The following is a 22,186-nucleotide window of genomic DNA, read 5'->3' as shown; positions in this document are numbered from 1 at the left end:
CTCGTTTTTTTCCTCCTCCACGCCCTATCGAGCGTCTCCCGTTTCATTACCTCTGTGTTTTTTCCCCGCTTTTATCTCCCCTCCGGCTGCCCAGTGGCGTCTTCATCGATCTCGGATCCTCTCCAGCTGCCCCATCGGTCCCCACGCATCTGCAATTAGCCGAAAGCTCTCACACGGATATTTACCTCCGATATTTACCCCAACACACCTGAGCTCGCCTTGTTAGCCATTACGCTACACATGCTAGGTGTCAGGAGTGCAGAAAACTAGCGGCTCACTAGTATCCCTCTGATGGATGTCCCGGTGTGGCACAGAGTTACGTTTATGATGCTAATTTAGAACCAGGGGCTTAATGTTGATGGACACACACACACACACACACACACACACATGTCTGAATCTTCAGAGGAAACTGGATTCTCACATCACACCGGGCCGTTTTGAAAAAATAAATAAATAAAATGTCTTGTCTACTACAATGCTAGTTTATGAACTAATCTATTTGCTATAACACTATATATAACACTGTTTCTTAGAATATTTGACAGCAACAAAAAACACAACAGATATGTTCAATATGTAGTTTTTTCCCCAAAGAATGTACATCAACATTCAGAAACCAGTTGGGGAAAAAATAAGTACACCCTTCCTACTTCCACAATCATTAAGAGAGTAATTAGCAGCCAGGTGTTACTAATGAAATCATCAGGAAGTGTGACTACCTCTATAAAAAGAAGAACCTTTGTCAGTGTGGTGTTCTGGAGCAGTCAGATCTGTGTCTACATCATGCCAAGAAGAAAAGACATCAGCCATGACCTTATTATTCTGGGAAGGGTCATAAGGCCATCTTCAAACAATCTGAAATTCACCATTATACAGTGAGAAGGATTGTTTACAAATGGAGAGCCGTCAAGACAGTCGCCAAATTCAGCAGTGGACGTCCCAGCAAATTCAGTCCAAGGTCCGACTGTCTAACGTTCAGAGATATAAAGAAAACCCTAAGAGCTATGTCATGTGACCTACAGGCCTCTGTAGGCACATTAAAAGTTTATGATCAGCACAATCCGAAAAAGACTGAACAAGTATGGATTTTGTGGAAGGGTGGCTGGGGAAAAACCCGCTCTCTCCAAAAAGTATATGGAGCATGACTTACTGTAGGTTTGAACTTTTTTATATCCACAAAAGTTCTGGAACAATATCTTTTGGACTGATGAGACCAAGGTGGAGATGTTTGGTCATCGTGCACAGTGCCATGTTTGGCAAAAACCAAATGTATCAGCACAAACACCTCATACCAGTTGTGAAGCACGGTGGTGGTGGATGGGTGATGATTTGGGCTTGTTTTGCAGCCACAGGACCTGGGAAACTTGCAGTCATTGAGACAATAATGAACTATAGAATTCAGGCAATTTAACTGGGGTTATCTCATACAGTGTAGCAAGTAATAATCTGGAAAGACCTTTGTAATATCACAGTCTAAAACTGGATTTAAAGAGAAGCAAATTAGTAAATGAATCACCTGTAAATGAATCATAGGTAAATGAATCACATTTAAAATGTATCACTTGAATATGAATCACATGAAAATGAATCTCATGAAAATAAATCATATGTAAATGAATCATACTTAAATGAATCACATGTAAATGTATCACTTGAATATGAATCTCATGAATATGAATCTCATGAAAATGAATCACATGTAAATGAATCATAGGTAAATGAATCACATGTAAATGAATCACATGTAAATGAACCATATGAAAATGAATAAATAAATTAGACAATAATGAACTCCACTTGATGAATACCAGAATAATTTTGAGACAAATGTCAGGGTATCTGTCCAGCAGGTTAAGCTGGGCTGAAATGGTGTCACACAACAGGACAATGATCCCAAACACACCAGCAAATCAACATCTGAATGACTAAAGAAGAAAAAAAATCAATGTGTTGGATTGGCCAAGTCAAAGTCCAGACCTCGACCCCACTGAGATGCTGTGGTGGGATCTTAAGAGAGCCGTGCATAAATGTTTTTCCTCAAACGTCAATGAACCGAAGCAATGTTGTAAAGAAGAGTGGGCCAGAACTTCTCCAAAACGATGGACGTAAGAGACTGATAAACTCCTACAAAAAACATTTACTTCAAGTTATTTGTGCTAAAGTTATAGGGTGTACTTATTTTTTCACACCTGATTTCTGAAAGTCGGTTTACTTTTTGGAAAAAATGACTGCACATCATGCTGAGGACTGCACTATTGTTATATTTAGGCCCTGATAAATAAAAACCTAGAACTGAAGAAGGGTATACTTTCTTTTACTTGGTTTACTCTAGCGCTAGTTTGTACTGCATGTTAGCCTGGTGTCTGTAATGCTAGTTAGGTACGGTTACCTGTATACTCCAACACAGAAGATTCATGAGGCTCGTTTAAATTCAAAAAAATAAAAATCAATAAAAGTCTAAATCATCGGTAAAAATCATTTGCTCAAAGATTTAGAAAATATTTAACAGCACAAGTGTCTAATGAGCGGGATTTTCTGAAGGTGACATGCTAGCATGAAGCATGAGCTAGTCGTAAAACAGAAGAGATATTAATCCAGCTCTATGGCTAAAAACATTAGCGCTTAGCTCAGTGTTTCTCCTGATATTAAATTAGCAGCAGTAAAGAAGCCGCATCACGTCACTGATGGACATTTGGTGCCGCAGTAAATGAGGTATTAATAGTTTATAAACCGGAGTCAGAGATTGAGTGGGATTTAAATATATGGTGCAGAAGCTAGTGCTGTGTTAGCCTCTGTGTGTGTGTGTGTGTGTGTGTGTACTTACACGGCTACTGTTGGCCGCATTAGTGCTTCGTCGTCCTGCCAGAACTGTGAACGTTAACCGCAGCATGTGTATAACTGCACTAATATTATTGGCTTTATGAAATCCTGAAAATCTTTCGATGGTTTCGAGAGCCGTTAACAAATCGCCCATGCTAATTTAGCTAATCAAGGGCTCTTGTAATCGTTAAGCCAACGAGGCAGTAAAAATGACGTAGCGGAGGCTTTAAATGAGAAGTGCTGCTCTGTGCGACACGCTCGCCGTCTCCTCCTGTCCCTCAGCCCCGCTCTCGTTTTCCACTTTTCCACTCCAGCATGTTAGCAGGACATAAACTGATCCGGTTTAGGATTTACAGCTTTCAGGAAAAACACAGCGTTCGCTGGAAAGTGCAGCAAAACCTGCTGTGAAACGGCATTTTATTATTTAAAACAGATCGTGTGGGAGAAAGAATCACGAGTGGATATAAAATAGAATTGTTTGACGTGTTTGTAGTTATTAAAGGTGCAGTAAGCATGTTTAGCGTTAAAATGTACAGCACGTGGATTTAATTCTACTAGTAAATGCTATTTTTTTGTGGCTGTGAATGTTATTTTTAAGGTCCTGCTCAGTTCTCCACGCCTAAAGATGCTTACTGCAGCTCTAAAATATATTCATTTATTTTGTTTGTAATTTTTAAAGCTGTGATAAGCATATTTAGCGTTAAAATGTACAACATGTGGATTTATTTCTACTAGTGAAGGTTACAATTTTTAGGGAAATGAGGATAACAAAAGCAGTAAGAAGTTGCTTACTGTCAATTCAAAATATAATAACTGGTCTTGTTTGTAGTTTTTAAAGCTGTCATAAGCATCTTTTGCATTAAAACGTACAGTACGTGTATTTACTTATCCTAGTGATTGTTAATTTATTAAGGCAAAGGCTAGGCAAAGGAAGCACGGAGGTTCTGCTCGGTTCTCCGTCTCTAAAAATCCTTACTGAAATTTTGAAGTATAATTGTTTGTTGTTTGTAGTTTTTAAAGTAACAGTAAGCTATTTTACAGCATGTGGTTATACATCTACTAGTGAATAAATAGTAAATACTAGTGTTGCATCTTTTTTTTTTTAAACTGATAATGGTAACAAGATAAGTTCATTGTTAAAGGTGCTTACTGCAGCTTTAAAATATATCAATTAATATTGTATGTAATGTTTAAAGCTGCAGTGAGCATCTTTAGAATTGAAATATTCAGCATGTGGATTTACTTCTACTAGTGAATGCATTTTTATATATATCTATATTATAATTAACGGAAGCAGTGAGTGCTCAGTTTTCCATCTCTAAAATGCTAAAGATTCTTATTGTAGCTTTAAAGTGTAATAATTTGTCTTAATAATAATTTGTAATAAGCTGTGGTACACATTTTTAGATTGTGGATTTAACTCCAACTATAGTGAATATTAAATTTATTTAAGGCAAAAACTTAGAATGGAAGTAAGATGGTTCCTTGCTTAAGATGCTAAAGATGCTTACTCCAGGTTTAAAATATTATCATTTGTCTTTTTTGTATTTTTTAAAGTGGCAGTAAGCATCTTCAGCATTAAATTAAATAGAATTTTTGGGGTTGCTCGGTTCTCCGTCTGTCCTTCAGGATCAATGACAAGTCAATAGCAGAAATAAAAAGAGAGAGACGCCTCTTCGACCTCGTCTCATGCTATTTATCTGGATTTTTTTTATTTTTTTATTTTTTTATCAAGAGAAAGACTTTACTCCTTGATGAAGATAACACACCGCTTTTGTACAGAGAAAAAGCTGCACAGCACATTGACCTTCTCCATAAAGCACTGAAAGTGCGGCCTGGACAGAACTGTATATGATTAGCACATCATTCGGTGCATAGTGCGTCATAGAGGTGTTATAACTGCCGCAAAAAAAAAAAAAAACAGCATCTTGTGACTATTGCTATAAGCTTTCATAACTGGTATGAAGTTCATATTTTCACACAATTGACATAATTCTGATATAAGACGCTCATAAATGCCCACTACCTGCTCATTGTATTATTCACTCTTGATGAATGTGTTATGAACTCTTTATGAATCCAGTATGTTATGTAGTCCTTATTTTCACTTACGTCAATGCCAGTTATAAATGTCATGTAACACTGAGTCTACTGACATCATAACACTAACAAGCTGCTCATAATTGCTCAAAACCTCTTCATTACACTCATCACTCCTTACGAATGTGCTATGAAGTCTTCATGAATGTTAATTAACGTTATGAAGTCCATATCTTCATCTACATCAAAACAAATGATATGGTATATAATGTAACACTGAGACGACTAACTTAACGCTGACATAAAGTGCTTATGGATGGTTATAACACCTGCTTATAATGAGTGCTATTACTCCATGTCACGATTATGAATGTGTTATGAAATTTTTGCATCAGTAAATATATATATTTTTTTAAAAAAAAAATTTTTTTTAAATAAAACAACTCTTTGGTCCATCTTATAAATCTTGACATAACATAAGCGCTTCATAGATTCTCATAAACATATGAAATATTTTATAAATATAACATCGTGTTCTCTGTTGATCTGCTTATAACTGTGTTGTGACGTCTCTAAAGTAAAATCTGTAAACTGTTCATTATTAAGTTTATAGAGTTGCATACTTAATTTGATAATTATACTCAATATTTAATATTCAGTGTTGTGATGTATATCAACTGAATATAAAAGTGTTATGAACTCTATTTTCTGTTATGAATAATAATACGTCAATGATCCAGACATACCCCTGACATACAGTAAGCAGCTCGTGAGCTGTATATGAGGCCTACATGATGTTCCAGACGTCTATGATTCGTCTATAGACATATTCGACGGTTTATATTTAATAATGCGTTCTGTATCCAGTGATTATAAGCGTGCTATGAAGCCTGGATATTTTCTTCGTCCACTTGCACTATAAAGAATTTCACAGAATAGTGGGAATCCTAATAAAACAACATATGCTGCTCATTAATGCTCAACACTGGTTTTAAACGTTATTCACTGTCTATGGATGTGTAATTAAGTCTACATTTTTCTTTTGCGTCATAAAATTGTGTGCATGTTATAAAATTCTTTGTCGTCTTATGAATATTGGCACAAGCTCTTCTTAGATGAAAAGCATAACCGCATTTAACGTTCTGCATTATCTTCACCGTCTCCTTACTCTCTTATATCACGATGAGTCCGTTTATTTTATAAAACCTGCCATTTTCAGAATCCTGACATAAGATGCTCATGGAGTCTGATGGATTATTATTATTATTATTAATATTATTAATATTAATAATGATAATAATAATAATAATAATAATAATAATAATAATAATAATAATAATAATCCATCAGACTCCATGAGAATCTTATGTTTAATATTAACTGAGCTGTACCTTATGAATGTTTTATAAGCAGTTTATATAAATATATGTCATATATGATATGATATGATATATATATATGCTTATATAAACTGTTCATAGATTGTCAGGAATTATTTTGTCATTATTCAGTGTTCGGTATTGTGACGTATATTCCGTTCTTATGCCTGTTTAATTCAAATGAGTCGATTCACTCTATTGGTCATGTGTAATGTGTGATGAACAGTGACGTAATACCGACATAAGCCTGAGGTTCTTGTGCGTTGTCCTGTAAATATGATCGCCGACTGTACGCCTGCTTGGTGACGTTATTATTTAATAGCATTAGTGCAAAAACAGTCAGGGGCCTCGAAGCCTTGGCATCACCCCGACCCCTTATGCCACCCCCTGTGTATTCAACGCTTATGAACATGTTAACCTGTGCTGGCCTGTTATATATTATCAATCATTTTGTGAACGCAGTTATAACCTGTTATTAAACACTCCACCTGCGGTTCTCCTTGTGATCTCGTGCATGCGTTATTAGAATAAATTAATACACTTTATAAATCGTGTCCGTGTTGTGAATATTGTCATAACTCTGACATAAGGCGTTTATCGATCCTCGCGCATTGTTCTGTTAATAGTGTGTACTTAATGCACGTTTTACGACGTCGTAAAAAAACCGCGTTGGAGAGAAAATCAGAAATTGTGTCCGATGTGAAGCGACTCTGCGATCAGACAGATTCCGGAGTAAAACCCGAGCAATGCGCGGCGCTTTTCAGCTCCAATAATCAGGCGCTTGTGGGACTCCCTCATTAATTACCGCTTTAATGGATGTATGACCAAAAATGTTAAAAAAGGATTAAGGCTTTGCTTCAGATGAAAATGAGCCTCCGGATCTTTAAAGAGCGTTTTACATCCCAGCCAGCTGTTCACTTCACTTCACTTCATCTGCGTGGGCCTTAAACACACACACACACACACACACACACACACACACACACACACACACACTACTAATCAAATTAAATTCTACTCACATGTATAAAGGACTCCACTTTATATTCCACTTTAAAACGGTTTCTAATTACAAAGCGACACTTTGCTTTAATTCTGTGAAGAAAACATCAGCACGAGATCAAACAATTCTGTAAATATGATCGGTTTACGTCTGCTTCCGATAATTGTATCGAATCTCGGCCTGTTTTACAAATAAATTGTTCAAATATCCCGCGGGAATTAACATCGATTTTTTTTTTCTTCTTCTCCTTCTTCCTGAAACAGACCCGGTGCACATGGCGCGCGCGTTTTACACAAAATATCTGATCAGAAATATGCAAATATGGAGATGTAATTACACACACACTTATTGCTATATGAATGAGGTAATTATCGTAAGATTATGATTAAGCAGAAAGTAAATACCCCCAGCAGAGTGTGGCGTGTGTGTGTAAATATATAAGCTGCAGGTCAGAGTGTAGATGCAGCGGCTGGGCTTTAATGATAATTATTATTATTATTATTATTATTATTATTATTATTATATTGTACATTCACAACACAGCCATAAATAAATCCGATTTTAAAAAGCGTAATGATTTCATGAGTATACATGCATAAATTACATTTTTATTTGAATAAAATAAATATAGAAAGAAAATAATCTCGAAAACGACATTTTAAATCATTTCAATTTTCGGCTTTTTAAACATTTAATTTAGAGCCTTTGTTTATTGTTTAGACGATTAAATTAAACCTAATAAAACCTAACCTAAACACACACACACACACACACAGACACACACACACACACTCACACACACTATAGCGCACACGCCCACTGGTCGTGAGTCAGAGCTCGCGAAAGGGAGGACTCATCTGCTCTCTCTCTCTCTGTGTGTGTGTGTGTGTGTGTGTGTGTGTGTGTGTGTGTGTGTGTGTAGGAAAATAAAAGTTGCTGCCGCAGTCCCACGCACTCCAGAGAGAGAAAGAGAGAGAGAGAGAGAGAGAGAGAGAGAGACCTTCTGAAGTCTCGCGTCGTGTTCTCATCCCGCACCTAAACTCATGCGCGTGGACAAAAAATTAAAAACACCAACCCGCCACGCGCTCAGAGCAGAGCACACCGCACAGCACCGCGTTTCCACGCACCGTGGACGGGACGGGAGGAGAGGAGAGAAGCCGAGCTGGACCTGCTGGAGAACATTTATGCCGCAATTGTGGAATTATTATCTTTGAAGAAAAGAACCGACACCAACACCCAAACACACACATACACACACACGCGCGCGCGAGAGAGAAAAAGAGACAGTTTCAGTGCGGGTAAGTGTAAAGTTTCTGGATGGTGTTTTGGACGCGCGTGCATGAAAATTATGAAAGTTTTTTTGCGGGTGGGGGGGGGGGGGGGGGTACGGGGGAAGGGGGTGAATTTCCGCTCAGGATTTAAAGGAAATGCACAACTGTTACTATGACAACAACAAATACGGTTCATTTATAATATTCTGTAATATTTTGATGCATCGTCAGCATGTATGAAGCTGATATTGACGTTAATACACACACTAGCGCGCGCACTCTCTCTCTCTCTCTCTCTCTCTCTCACTCACACACACACACACACACACACACACACACACACACACACACACACACACATACAACATAACTACACACAAAATATACACACAAGTGCAGTAACAGTCTGCAGAATAAAAGAAAAAGACAACGCGCTCCAAAACATTTTACATTTTTACATCATAGTAAAGATATCATACTAAACAAAACCTGGCACGTGCAGAATTACAACTACAGTTTAAATGAAATAAGTTTCCTAAATAACACATTAATAAATAAACACACTTTACAGACGGGAAAGATGACATACAGGTGAAATATTTCAGATTAAAAGATTTTTTTATTATAAATTTTGACTTCTGAATTATCGCTACAGCAGAGATGAAGCTGATGTCAATGATGTTAACATTAATACACACGTTAACACACACACAGAGAGAGAGAGAGAGAGAGAGAGAGAGAGAGAGAGAGAGAGAGAGAGAGAGAGAGGTGCAGTCTGGGTAAAACACCCGAAAATGCGCTGCCAGTTTGTTTTTCTTTACATTGTAAAAATTCGTACATTTGCAGCACGTGCACGTGAACACATTTAGAAATAAAAAGAAACAAATAATCAAACTGTAAATCAACAACTTGACAAACTGTAAATCAATTTAAAAACACACATTACAGACTGTAAAGATAACTTACATGTTTAATATTTAAATTAAATAGAACACGACACGGATAATCAGACCTGATTTGCTGATGGTCTGATCATATTCAACTAAACCGTGAAATGATCACGTGATCTGAGCTCATTTCACCTCAACAACCTGAACTGTTTCAGTTTTATCATTAAATTATCAGGATTCATTTCCATTTAGGAAACAAATAATAAAACGCGCAAAGCTTTCTCATTTCATTTCCTTTTTTATTTGAATAAAATATTATTTTAATATTTTATTTTTTTTTTAAAATACAGACATGACAAAGAGCTGCATAAAATACTATTTCATTAATATTAATAATTATAAATGATCACGGGGAAAAGGACACTGCGCGTGTTTCTATAAATCAACACTGTAAATAAATCTAAATAAATAAACAAAAAAGAGAGAAATGATTTAAACTAAAAGCAAAGCATTTATCCACAGTTTCACGGAGATTTTTTAAAATTAGAACCTATATAGAAACACGCGCGCGCACACACACACACACACACACACACACACACACACACACACACACATTTAGAGAATACATCAGCAGTAGAATTAATAATATCAAAAAATAAAAATCATCGTCATAAATAAATTTTTGTTCACGATTTAGGAACAAACCTTTCTTACTCATTTAATTAATTAATTAAATATAGGCAAATATATTCCAACAATTTATTTATTATTGATTATTAATTTCGACATTGCTGGCCAAATTCATGCTAACTGGATGCAAAACTTTTTTTGTTCTTCTTTCTTTTTTACGTTTTTATTTTAAAGTTTTTTATTTAAAGATTATTATTATTATTATTATTATTATTATTATTATTATTATTATTATTATTATTACATTATATTATTATTTCCATGTTTGGGCTTATTGATTAGTAATCTGTACACACACACACCGCAGAATTTGTGTGTGTGCGTGTGTGTGTGTGTGCGTGTGTGTGTGTGTGTGTGTGTGTGTGTGTGTGTGTGTGTGTGTGTGTGTGCGTGTGTGTTAACAGCGGGCAGATTTCGCGCTGTCGATTATCATAATCAAACAGAGAAGCGCCGCACTAATAAAGGCCATCTGTATATTATTACACACACACACACACACACACACACACACACACACACACATAATGAATTTAGTAATATCCGACCGACAGACATCTCAATCACACACTAATCCCGCTGATTTTACCGCCCAATCACTCCACCGACTTCCTGCACCCTGATACACACACACACACACACACACACACACACACACACACACACACACACAGGTATTCATGCATGCATGCACTTGTGCACAATAACGCGCGCACACACGCCACGTTAATTAGCGCGGTCTCTGAGGGATTTCAAAACAAATGATGAGGGACGTGACGTACTTCCGGTTTAAGAGCCAAACACTCCATCCAATTATTATTATTATTATTATTATTATTATTATTATTATTATTATTATTATTAATTTTATTAGGCACGTGCTATATCCTAATAATTGTATGTACATATATTTTTTGTATTTCTTTACAGATTTATAAACTATAAACCAAATGGATTCTCACTGCAGAAAACTTGTGTCCACGTGCGTGCAACTGGGTGAGTCAAGCCGCTTATTTATTTGTTTGTTTATGGGTTTGTTTGTACACACTCGTCTCTTGAATTATTGTTTGAATTATTATTTATTTAATTGTGGGCTGTTGAACTGAGACTCTGCCTTCCATATTATCTCTCCGTGTGATTATTCATTCATTCATTCATTCATTCATTCATTCATTCATTCCTGAAACTAAATCCGATACAGTCTTGTTCGGCTCAGGCTTTTAAATTCATTTCATTTTGTTTCATTTTCCTTCTAATTTTCCCCCGACATCATCTCTGCGTCTTTATTTCTTCTTTATTCATTTTATTTATTATCTATTAAATGAGGCATTTTTCTATACACTCCCCTCTCTCTCTGTCTCGCTCTGTGTGTGTGTGTGTGTGTGTGTGTGTGTGTGTGTGTGTGTGTGTGTGTGTGTGTGTGTGTGTGTGTGTGTGTGACTATGACAGCACCTCAGTAGTTTTGTACGAATCTTTTTACATTTCAAAAAAATATTTTTTTCGGCTCTTGCTTCTAGATCATCAGTTTGTTTGTTTATTTGTCTTTATATTATTATTATTATTTCTCCTGAATTAGTTTTTTACTGAACTTTTCTGTGTGTGAATTTAGAGCCTCAGCAGTTGTCTTTTTTAAATTTTATTTCGCCCTTTAATTGTCGGGTCACTGAGACCTGCTCCACTGCCTTCCATATCATCTTTCTTATTTATTTATTTATTTATTTATTTATTTATTTCCACTCAGGCGGCTCTTGGATTAGAGTTTTTGCTGTTGATTCTTTTCTGTGTGTGAACATGACAGTAGCTCACTGTGGCTCTGTTGTTGTTGTTGGTGGTGGTGGTGGTGGTGGTGGTGGGTTTTTTGTTTTTTTTCCATTTCATTTCATTTTTTCTCCCTTCAGTTATCTACTCTTGCACACATCTCTCTGTTTTTCATTTTCTTTCTTTCTTTCTTTCTTTCTTTCTTTCTTTCTTTCTTTCTTTCTTTCTTTCTTTCTTTCTTTTATTACTCTGTTCCACATCGCTCTGTGGGTGAATCACACCTCCTCGGTAGATTTTTTTCCTGTAATTATCATCTGCTCTCTCTCTCTCTCTCTCTCTCTCTCTCTCTCGCTCTCTCTCTCTCTCTCTCTGTCTGTCTTTTCCCGACTTAGTTATTTGCTAAATTTTGGAATTTAATCGAGCTGAAATGTGTGTGTGTGTGCGTGTGTGTGTGTGTGTGGTAGTTTATTGTGTCAGATTGACCCCTGGTGGTCAGTGCAGGAACTTCAGGAGGAAAAGAAGTCCTTCCTTTCTTTCCTGACTCCGGCAGTGGAAGTGTTGACTTGTTGACTTGTTGATTTGTTGATTTTTGAAGCTACTCCTCTGGTTGTTTCTCTCTAGAGCAGAAGATGAAAACATTTCCGACCGGAATCTTAGTATACAGAGCAATAAGCGTATTATCATATTAAAAAAACTTAGAATAAAACGCGTTGATTTTATTTCACGTGTTTGTACGTGTGCTATTTATGGATTTGTCCCATGAAAGCGTTGTTGTTTATTTAAATGGTTTATTTGGAGGTTACAGCTCATTGCACATTGCAGTAAAGTGTGTAGAGGCGCGTCACAGCGGGCTGGAGACCTGCAGCACACAGAATTTAAATAAAATAACTCCCAAAGTGTCATAAGAAAAAATTATTGCAGACGTACAAATTAATAAATTAATAAATAAATAATGCGGGCTGATTAAATCTAAACTTGTCAATAATTTATAGACTAGTATGCATTACTGATAAAAAATAAATAAATAAAAAGAAAAAATAAGAAAACATATGAATAGAAATAGTACAAATAAACACGCAAGATGAGCCAATAAGTGGAAGAGACAGGCATTAAAAAGATGCAAAAGCATTAAAAAGCACGGGAGTGATGGAGGAGAAAGACTTGATTAGTCTCTCTCTCTCTCTCTCTCTCTCTCTCTCTAATATATGCAGCCCACAGGGGGGGAGAAACTAAATGTGTACTGAAATCCTGCATGCTGAAGGGGAATAGAGTAATGGCGGAATGTGCTGTGCTCGGTAATCCTGCGGAAAAGCCTCTGTCCTCGCGCTCAATATTGACTGAATCGGTAATTAGCGCGTGTGTAAATCCACAGCATCCTCAAATCCTGAATACGGGGCAATAATCCGGCACCGACCCGACAAAAAAACCGACAAAACACCCGACAAAAAAACAAAACAAAACAAAACAAAAAAAACAACCGACAAAAAAAACCGACAAAACACCCGACAAAAAAAGAAAACAAAACAAACAAACAAACAAAAAACAACCGACAAAAAAACAAAACAAAACAAACAAACAAAAAAAAAAACAACCGACAAAAAAATACCCGGCAAATGTGAGGGGAAAAACACTCACGGTCCTGACATTTATTATTATTATTATTATTATTATTAGTAGTAGTAGTAGTAGTAGTAGTAGAAGTAGAAAGTAAGTGTCTGAGCTTGGAAATCAGTTGAACAAATAATATGCGTAAATGTAGTATTTGTCCTTTTGTTTACTTTACAGTTATAAATGTAACAAACCGCGTATTAATTATAATAAACAGTGAATCAAATTCAGTGCTCAGAATCTTTCCGTGTTGATTTTAGATGAATAACTCAACACCAACCCAGACAGGAATAAGAATCGATTTAAAATCGATTTAACAGTAAAAGAATTCAGTTTTATCTGCGGAGCGCGTTTCAGTTTTACGGATTAAATAAAGATCACAGGAGTGTAAATGTGAATCAGACTGATCCGGGATCGCTGGCATTCTTTTATTTTATTACCTTTTCAAATGAATGATTAATATACGGATTCGAACTCGTGTGAAACACGGCTATCTTTTCTGTCTACTTTCTTTTCCTTCCGTTTTTTTTTTATCGGAGGGCAAATAAAGGGCATGTAAAAGACGTTTCTAGAGATCTAGGGATCTTTCAATGCTGGGAGAAGGAATGGAAAATAAAAGACATACCGATAAGGGAATTAAAGGGATTTCATTTGTCCTTGAGATATAAAAGGGATGTTTTTGTGATTCTTTAGTACTTCGTGCTTCTTCTTCTTCTTCTTCTTCTTCTTCTTCTTCTTCTTCTTCTTCTTCTTCTTCTTTCCTCTGCTAATAGTCACAATGTACAGTTCTGATTTGATTTGAAGAACTTCACTTAAGCCACATATCTGTAAATAACATGAATTACTCCAAAAACAACAGAAGGCTTTAAACATATTTATTATTAAAGTATGAGAAAGTTAGCCTACGGCTCACATGTGGCTCTGAAAATATTTATCTCCTCGTAGCTCTTTAGAGAAGGACCAGGCCTTCCGCAGTCTGTTTATAATGAAGCACTGCATTTAAATTGAGACGCTTATCAGATTTCTTAAAAACATAAATGCTCTCCAGACTGAAGTGCAATGCAGATATCATCATCATCATCATCATCATCATCATCATCATCATCATCATCATCATCATCACTAACATTTCAGACCAGCTGAAGCTCTAATGTCTCAAATCTCAAATCATCTCAACTTCCTAGAAGTTCTTGATTCTAGGAGTTGCCCTTTTCTAAGACCGAGGCTTAGTCCGCTGACTAATCGTCTAACAATGCCAGGACTTCTTACACACATGACTGTGCAAGGTGTGTGTGACAAAAACACACGACCACACAAACACACCGGCTCAAGCTTCTTCAGTGGCCTGCAGTCTTCAGTGAGTAATAAAGTTCAGAATCGAAACAAATTGAAAAAAAATAAAAGAAGGACTCATTCATCTTTAAATCGAGGATTAGGATCGTGAATGAGGCCTGAATTCAAATCTAAAATGTTCGCTTTGAAACTTATGTTTGAATTCAACACTGGGAATTTGGGGAATTTATCTACATGGCTTCCAAACACGGAGCGCAGAATCCCAGACAGCCCTGAGGACACCAGACAGGGTTCTCTAGACAGAACTCAACACTTAGAGCAAAGATTTAACACCTACAGCACTGAACTGACTCTTTTCATCGGTCTGTCTCTTCAACATGTCCGCCTGTGGCTCTGTGCTATAGAGGACAGACTGTGTGTTAGAGAAATAACGTGTGTTGTAAGCTGTAAAGTTGAGCTATAACACAGTAATAGCTCAGATTGACACGTTTACACTTTTTCAGACGTTCAGGAGTCCACTCCCTCCTTATACACGCTGTAGGGCACGATTTCTGGAGGTTTTTTAGTCACATCCAAAAGCAGGGAGATCATCTACTGCGCTCATGAGCTCCCGAGACCTGAACAAATGACATGATGTTCCCTAAAGTGCGCAAAATACCCACAATGCACCTTGTTCTTAGTCAAGAACAGGACATGGGGCACCATTTCAGAAACTGTTAACATGCTTCTTCTTCTTCTTCTTCTTCTTCTTCTTCTTCTTCTTCTTCTTCTTCGTCCTCAGATATGTTTCATGTTATCATGTTTTTCAACACGTGAGCTTATATGTGATCACACGTCAAAAACGTGTAGTTGTGAACTCAGGTGTAATAATATGACCACGTGTCATAAATAAATTGTGTACAAAAAAAAAAAAAAAAAGACGTGATATTAAACAAATAACGTGAAAAATCCCGTGTAAAAATTCTTCACGGGTCCTGAGAGTAGATGAAACGTGTGTACAAATCACACGTGAAAGTAAACACACACACACACACATTGCGTGTGAAAAATATGTGAATATGTCGCGTTATTTAGAAACCGCATGAATGTGAATTTCACGTGTGATTGTTGACGTGAGAATTGTGCAGCTTTTCTGTTTCATTTCTTTCTTTCCTTTTTTTCTAAGTTTTTTTTTCTAAGTTGGTTGCTATAAAGTGGCTTCCTGTGTTTTGTGGGAACATCAGTGTGGCCTCTAAAACCTTCATGTGAACACACACACACACACACACACACACACACACACACACACACACACATATACACACTCCTCTCATTGGCCGCTGAAGCCATCATGTGGACTTTGATGACCTGTCAAAAGCGGTGGGAGGAGCTTATGTGACGTCAGACAGAATGTGAGCGAGAGAGAGAGAGAGAGAGAGAGAGAGAGAGAGAGAGAGAATTGGACGGGCAAAAGAGCAGAAGAACAGCTGAAAGAGAGAAGAGAGAGATGGCAGTGTGAGAAATGTGTGTGTGTGAGAGAGAGAGTGTGTGGATATAATATCTCCTACCTGTCTCTGTCAGTCTGCGCTCATTTACTGCTGCGATACACATACACACACACACAAAACACACACACACACACACACACACACACACACACACACACACACACACACACACTGCTCAGGGTTGATCTCCGGGCTGAGCTGGAAAAGATTTTTTTTTTATTATTATTATTATTTTTGTGAAAAAGAAGATCTGATCTGAGTGAGGAAGGATCTGCTAAGCGGACGGACACACACACACACACACACACACACACGCACACACGGCCCAGTGTGTCTCTTCTTCTTCCCATTCCGGAGTTTTTCTCTTCAATCCGTTTAACCGAAAACGCGACTTCTGTCTTTTTTAACGCTCAATGAACTCGATGAAGGATCCTCTGAGTTTAGATCATCATCATCACCACCATCATCACCACCACATCTCAGGAGGTTCCAAACTGATCTCGGCTCTCCACATGGCCTCCAAACAGGGAGTGGAGGGAAACACGGACACACACAGTCCCGAGGCCGCAGGTACGACCAGGACCGCGGGAAAGAGAGAGAGAGAGAGAGAGAGAGAGAGAGAGAGAGAGAGAGAGAGAGAGAGAGAGAGAGAGAGAGAGAGATACTCATTTCCATCTCAACACCTACATGGAGGAATTAACACCTACAGTGCTGAATTAGCTTTAAAGTGTTAACAGAACACTTCTCTCAGAACACTTGGCTGTTGAGTTAATAATCGGTTGTGCAGTAACACCACAGCTGCTCATTTAACTGCGGAAATAATCTCTATAAGAATAATCCGAGTGATTAGTCTGGATGGAGTAGAAGTTAAGGTGGGATTGTGTCTGAACTCTACACTGCTTCAGTGCTCAGGTTAGAAATAATCAGTGTAAAGCTTTCTGTGATGCCCCGCGTGCGGCTTTTCATCTAACACACATTTTAATATTTTAAGAAGGTAACTGATTTTTTTTTTTTTAAATCAAAACTATGATGTAAATAAAGTGCAGATGAGAATGAACGCAAAGTGCAAACCACATCGTCTTCATATTATTTGTGTTTATGTTTCAACTGTGCGTAAAAATAGTCTCCGTGTTTATGTCTGTGCTGAACCTTGGTGTGTGTGTGTGTGTGTGTGTGTGTGTGTGTGTGTGTGTGTGTGTGTGTGTGTGTGTGTGTGTGTGTGTGCGAGAGAGAGAGATCTTTGGTGAAAATTGGATCTAAAGACTTGGTAAAGTTTCACTTGCGACTGTAATTTGTTAAATGTATGAATTTATTTAATCGATTACTCTTGAATAATGAATGTTTAAGTTGATCTCAAATCAAAGTCCGATTTAGGAACCTTTATGGTTCTTTGGTTCTTTCAGGAATAGTTTTTCATTTTGACAATAATGTCTCTGGGGGATGTGTGAATGACTCGGCCCTCTCGAGACAATCCGACTATAAAAGATCTTCCTTTTGTTTTCTGGAGCGAGGAGCTGCACTGAAGTGTGTGTGTGTGTGTGTGTGTGTGTGTGTGTGTGTGTGTGTGTGTGTGTGTGTGTGTGTGTGTGTGTGTGTGTAAATAAAGAGCAGTGTGAATTGGAAAGCAATTTATTTATTTTTTTTTTAAACCAAACCTTTTTCACGCATGATGAGGCGCGTAACTGAGCGTGAACCCGCAGCCTAGTAGCCGCGCTAGTAATCACATAAAAACATTATAAACAAATAAAATAATAATAATAATAATAATAATAATAATAATAATAATAATAATAATGTTTTTAAATTCTTTTTGTTTTTTTGCATGGTGTAGAAAAAGAGAAAGTCCAGAGTAAAAACGAAGACTCCTCTGATGATCCGTCGAAGAAGAAGCGGCAGCGGCGGCAGAGGACGCACTTCACGAGCCAGCAGCTGCAGGAGCTCGAGGCCACATTCCAGCGGAACCGTTACCCGGACATGAGCACGCGCGAGGAGATCGCCGTCTGGACCAATCTCACGGAGGCGCGAGTCCGGGTACGATAATAAATTATTCAAAACAATGACATAAAAATTGAATTCGAATTAAAAACGCGAACACGCGCCCATTATAACTGTATTAGCGCGTGCTACTTTACTTTTCTTCAGTTCATAGCCTACATCGCATATATATATATATATATATATATATATATATATATATATATATATATATATATATATATATATATGATTAAATACTTAACACCTCATATTTCTCCACCAAAAAACATCATTTGATTTATTGAATAAATAAAGTGAATAAAGCTTTTTATTACAATAATAAAGCACATGTCGGTATTAGTTCTGTTGTAGCCGGAGTTCGTCTGCGTCTCGGAGCTGCTTGTTTCCACTTTACTTCTGTTCTCATGTGATTGTATTTGCTTTTTACATCCAGAGAGAGAGAGAGAGAGAGAGAGAGAGAGAGAGAGAGAGAGAGAGAGAGAGAGAGAGAGAGAGAGAGAGAGATTAATAGCTAATTTGTGCAGATTGAATTGCCCCAGACTGAATATTTGAGGGACTGAATCTTTTAACTTCAGAAATAAAGTTGCGTAAACATCAGCATGTCAGGGTCAAGCTAAAAGAAGAAGAATTAAAGAAGCTTCTTTAATTTCCACGGATTTCTGAAATCAAAACAAATGAAAGTATAATAATAAATAATCCTCGTGCGTGAACACGCAGATTAGCTCCAGGCTCTGTATTAAGGTGTGTAAATAAGTCGCCTGTTTTAACACTTATTTCTATGATTATTGCATGAAATATTCACAAACAGATATCCTGTAATACGCCTATGATGAATAATGAAACGTTTATTTTTCTGAGCTAGGCAGTTTTTTTTTTTTTTTTTGGTTTTTTTATTATTATTATTTAATCAGAATAAAAACTCTTCCACCGGAAGTGAAATCAAGTCTGAATTTTTTTTTTTTTTTTTTTTTTTTTTTTTACTGCCTACTTGAAATTAAAGGTCAGATGTGATCTATAGAAACTTAATTAAGGTCAATAAGTCTAAATTTGTTTGGTGTTGAGCTAATTAAAGGTCGGGAAAGCTTTACAGTCAACACACACCATAAGAGGCTCTAATGGAGTAACACACACCCCGGTGTGAAAGAGGTGTAAAGCTTTGTGTTTTTTTGTGTGTGTGATTGCCATACCCGTGTTGTGTGCGTAAGGTCAGAGTGTGTGTAGAGGCAACACACACACACACACACGCAGGGGTTCCGAGTGGGAATACACACACGGGTTTGGAGGTGGAATACACATCGGCGTTAGGGAGGAGGAGGAATACACACTGACAGCTAAAGCTGGACGTGTATTGGGATTTGGGTGAAATGAGACACTGATAAAGAGCAGCTCGGTTAAAGAGCAGACAGAGAGATGAGTGAGTCTATAAATCTGACACCAACAATTAAACCATTCCATGTTTAACATTTTTTTTTTTAAAGTAGCGTAAGTAATCGGTTCAACTGTTTCATGAGGTCTAAAGTGAACGCTGGAGGACAAACCATCATCTGAAGATCAGCCGGAATTCACTTCAAGGCTTATGATAACATAAAAAAAATCTGAATTATTTTATTTATTTATTTTTTTATTTAAAAAATTTTTTTTTACTTTAATTACTGGCAAAAACATTTAATCAGCAGCCGCGTTTCCACTGCTGAACTCCTGCAAGTGTACAACACACACCAATACATGAATAAATAAATAAATAAATAAATAAATAAATAAACCCGATATTTACAAAAAGAAAATTAGGAGCTTGATTTACAGGACTTAATATTAATGTACACTATCATGCAGCCTGTAAAGTTACATGTTTATGCAAAGTATTTGGTAGTTAAAGGTGTAACTGAAGTGTGTCTCCAGAGCCTCGGTGCACACCCGGTGCTGTTCCTGGCGCCATCTTTACTTCTTTATTAAGTATATTTAGACTTTTTCATATAATTTAACGAACATAACTGGAGCTTGAGGATCTTATAGATATACACTACATACACGTGCACGTAATAATCGTACAAAACACGTGGTATTGATGATACCGCGTCCACGACAAGGACACGTAGTTTGTTAACTTTATGGATTAAATTATGCGTTAATTATTATTACTGATAATCTCCTGTTGTTGTTGAACACGCACTTCGATATTATTATTATTATTATTATTATTATTATTATTATTATTATTATTATTATTATTATTATTATTTTTATGATGATGATGTTTTGTTGCAGGTTTGGTTCAAGAACCGTCGCGCTAAATGGCGGAAGCGCGAGCGCAACCAGCAGGCCGAGCTCTGCAAGAACGGCTTCGGCGCGCAGTTTAACGGCTTGGTGCAGCCCTACGACGACGTGTACCCGAGCTACACGTATAACAACTGGGCGGCGGCGGCTAAAGGGCTGGCTCCGGCCTCGCTCTCGGCCAAGAGCTTCCCGTTCTTCAACTCGATGAACTCCATCAGCCCTCTGTCGTCCCAGGCGATGTTCTCCGCCGCGCCGCCGCCGCCGCCTCCGCCTCCGCCCGCGCCGAGCTCCATCTCCTCCATGAGCATGAGCATGAGCTCCGGCATGGCCGTGCCCACGTCCGGTCTCAACGGCCTCAACAACCTCAACAACCTCGGCAACGCGTCGCTCAACTCGCCCGCCGCAGGGTGTCCGTACGCCCCGCCGACTCCACCCTACGTCTACCGGGACACGTGTAACTCCAGCCTGGCGAGTCTGAGACTCAAAGCCAAGCAGCACTCGAGCTTCGGCTACGCGGGAGTCCAGAACGCCGCCACGAACCTCAGCGCGTGTCAGTACGCCGTGGACAGACCCGTGTAGACGCGCAGGAAGAGGAGCAAGCGCAATTTAAATAAAATCATCATCATTAAGAACTAAGAACAAATCCCAGGGAAAGAAAAAAAAAAGCAAGACATGTTTTGATTTAATTTTCCCGTCACAGATAAATAAATACTAAAATAAATAAAAGCGCACAGAGAATTAAGGACTGAACATCTCGGGAATCCCTGGACTTCACTCTTTTTTCTTTTCTTTTTTTTTCTTTTAGTTTTAATGTTTATTTTCTTCCCAAATGAAACCTGGCACTATACAGAAGAACGAATTAAACCATCGTCGTCCTCGTCCACCTCTTCACCGTCCGGACGGAGTTTGTTTTCAACCAAAAGATGAACTTTCAACACAAAACTGGGAGATTTCTCAGCGACGGGTGTGTAGCATTTAGACAAGAACAAGAAAAAAAAAACCCACCCTCATTAATAAGCTCGATTTTTCTTTCGCCTTCTGGACTTTAAGTGACTGCACTTAATGTGTAAATATTGTCTGAATATCATCTCCAGGTTTGTAGAGGCTTCCGGGCCTTTGGTTTAAAAACAAAAAGAAAAAAAAATCACTTTAACAGCGCATGTGATGAAAATGTCTTGCTTGCAGTTTAAGGGGAATGTACATAAACCTGGCATATAAATTTATTATTAAATGTCTGTTGTGAATATAGATTTAGAATAGAAAACAAAAACCCAAAAAATGTTTCTGCGGGGATAAAAAGGAATGAAATTGGTTTTTTGCTCTGTGTATAGTACTACTATTTGGTACGGATTATTATTATTATTTTTATTTTTATTTTATTATTTTTTTTTTTTTTTTGCAACAACCCAAAAATAATAAACTATTGTGTTTTATTTAATGGAAGTAAACACGCTGTTTGGTCAGGATTTTGTGAGCTGTACGGTCACAAGTTCAGCTGTGTGTGTGTGTGTGTGTGTGTGTGTGTGTGTGTGTGTGTGTGTGTGTGTGTGAATACACACCTTATTACCAAATACACAACATGAAGCGTGCCAGACGTCCAGATCAGATTAGACCTGATTAGACCTGATTAGAGTCCCGGTTCAATATACATGTTACAGCAGGACTGCTCGGT

General features: G+C 37.5%; 1 protein-coding gene across 2 annotated transcripts; it reads left to right on the top strand.

Moving 5' to 3' along the window:
- The first annotated feature begins 8,125 nt into the window (after positions 1–8,125).
- pitx2 (paired-like homeodomain 2) lies at positions 8,126–21,952 on the top strand. Of its 2 annotated transcripts, XM_017473358.3 has the most exons (4): positions 8,126–8,543; positions 11,027–11,092; positions 18,074–18,273; positions 20,506–21,952. In XM_017473358.3, the coding sequence occupies exons 2-4, from the start codon at positions 11,047–11,049 to the stop codon at positions 21,091–21,093; spliced, it is 834 nt and encodes a 277-aa protein (XP_017328847.1). In that variant the 5' UTR covers positions 8,126–8,543; positions 11,027–11,046; the 3' UTR covers positions 21,094–21,952. The 2 variants fall into 2 exon arrangements, with proteins under 2 accessions (XP_017328847.1, XP_017328846.1); XM_017473357.3 differs by lacking the exons at positions 8,126–8,543; positions 11,027–11,092 and adding an exon at positions 13,404–16,812.
- The last annotated feature ends 234 nt before the right edge of the window (positions 21,953–22,186 follow it).

This window comes from Ictalurus punctatus, chromosome 8 (genome assembly GCF_001660625.3).
Source record: "Ictalurus punctatus breed USDA103 chromosome 8, Coco_2.0, whole genome shotgun sequence".
NCBI classification, from domain to species: domain Eukaryota; kingdom Metazoa; phylum Chordata; class Actinopteri; order Siluriformes; family Ictaluridae; genus Ictalurus; species Ictalurus punctatus.
This window is presented reverse-complemented; position numbering and strand designations above follow the sequence as displayed.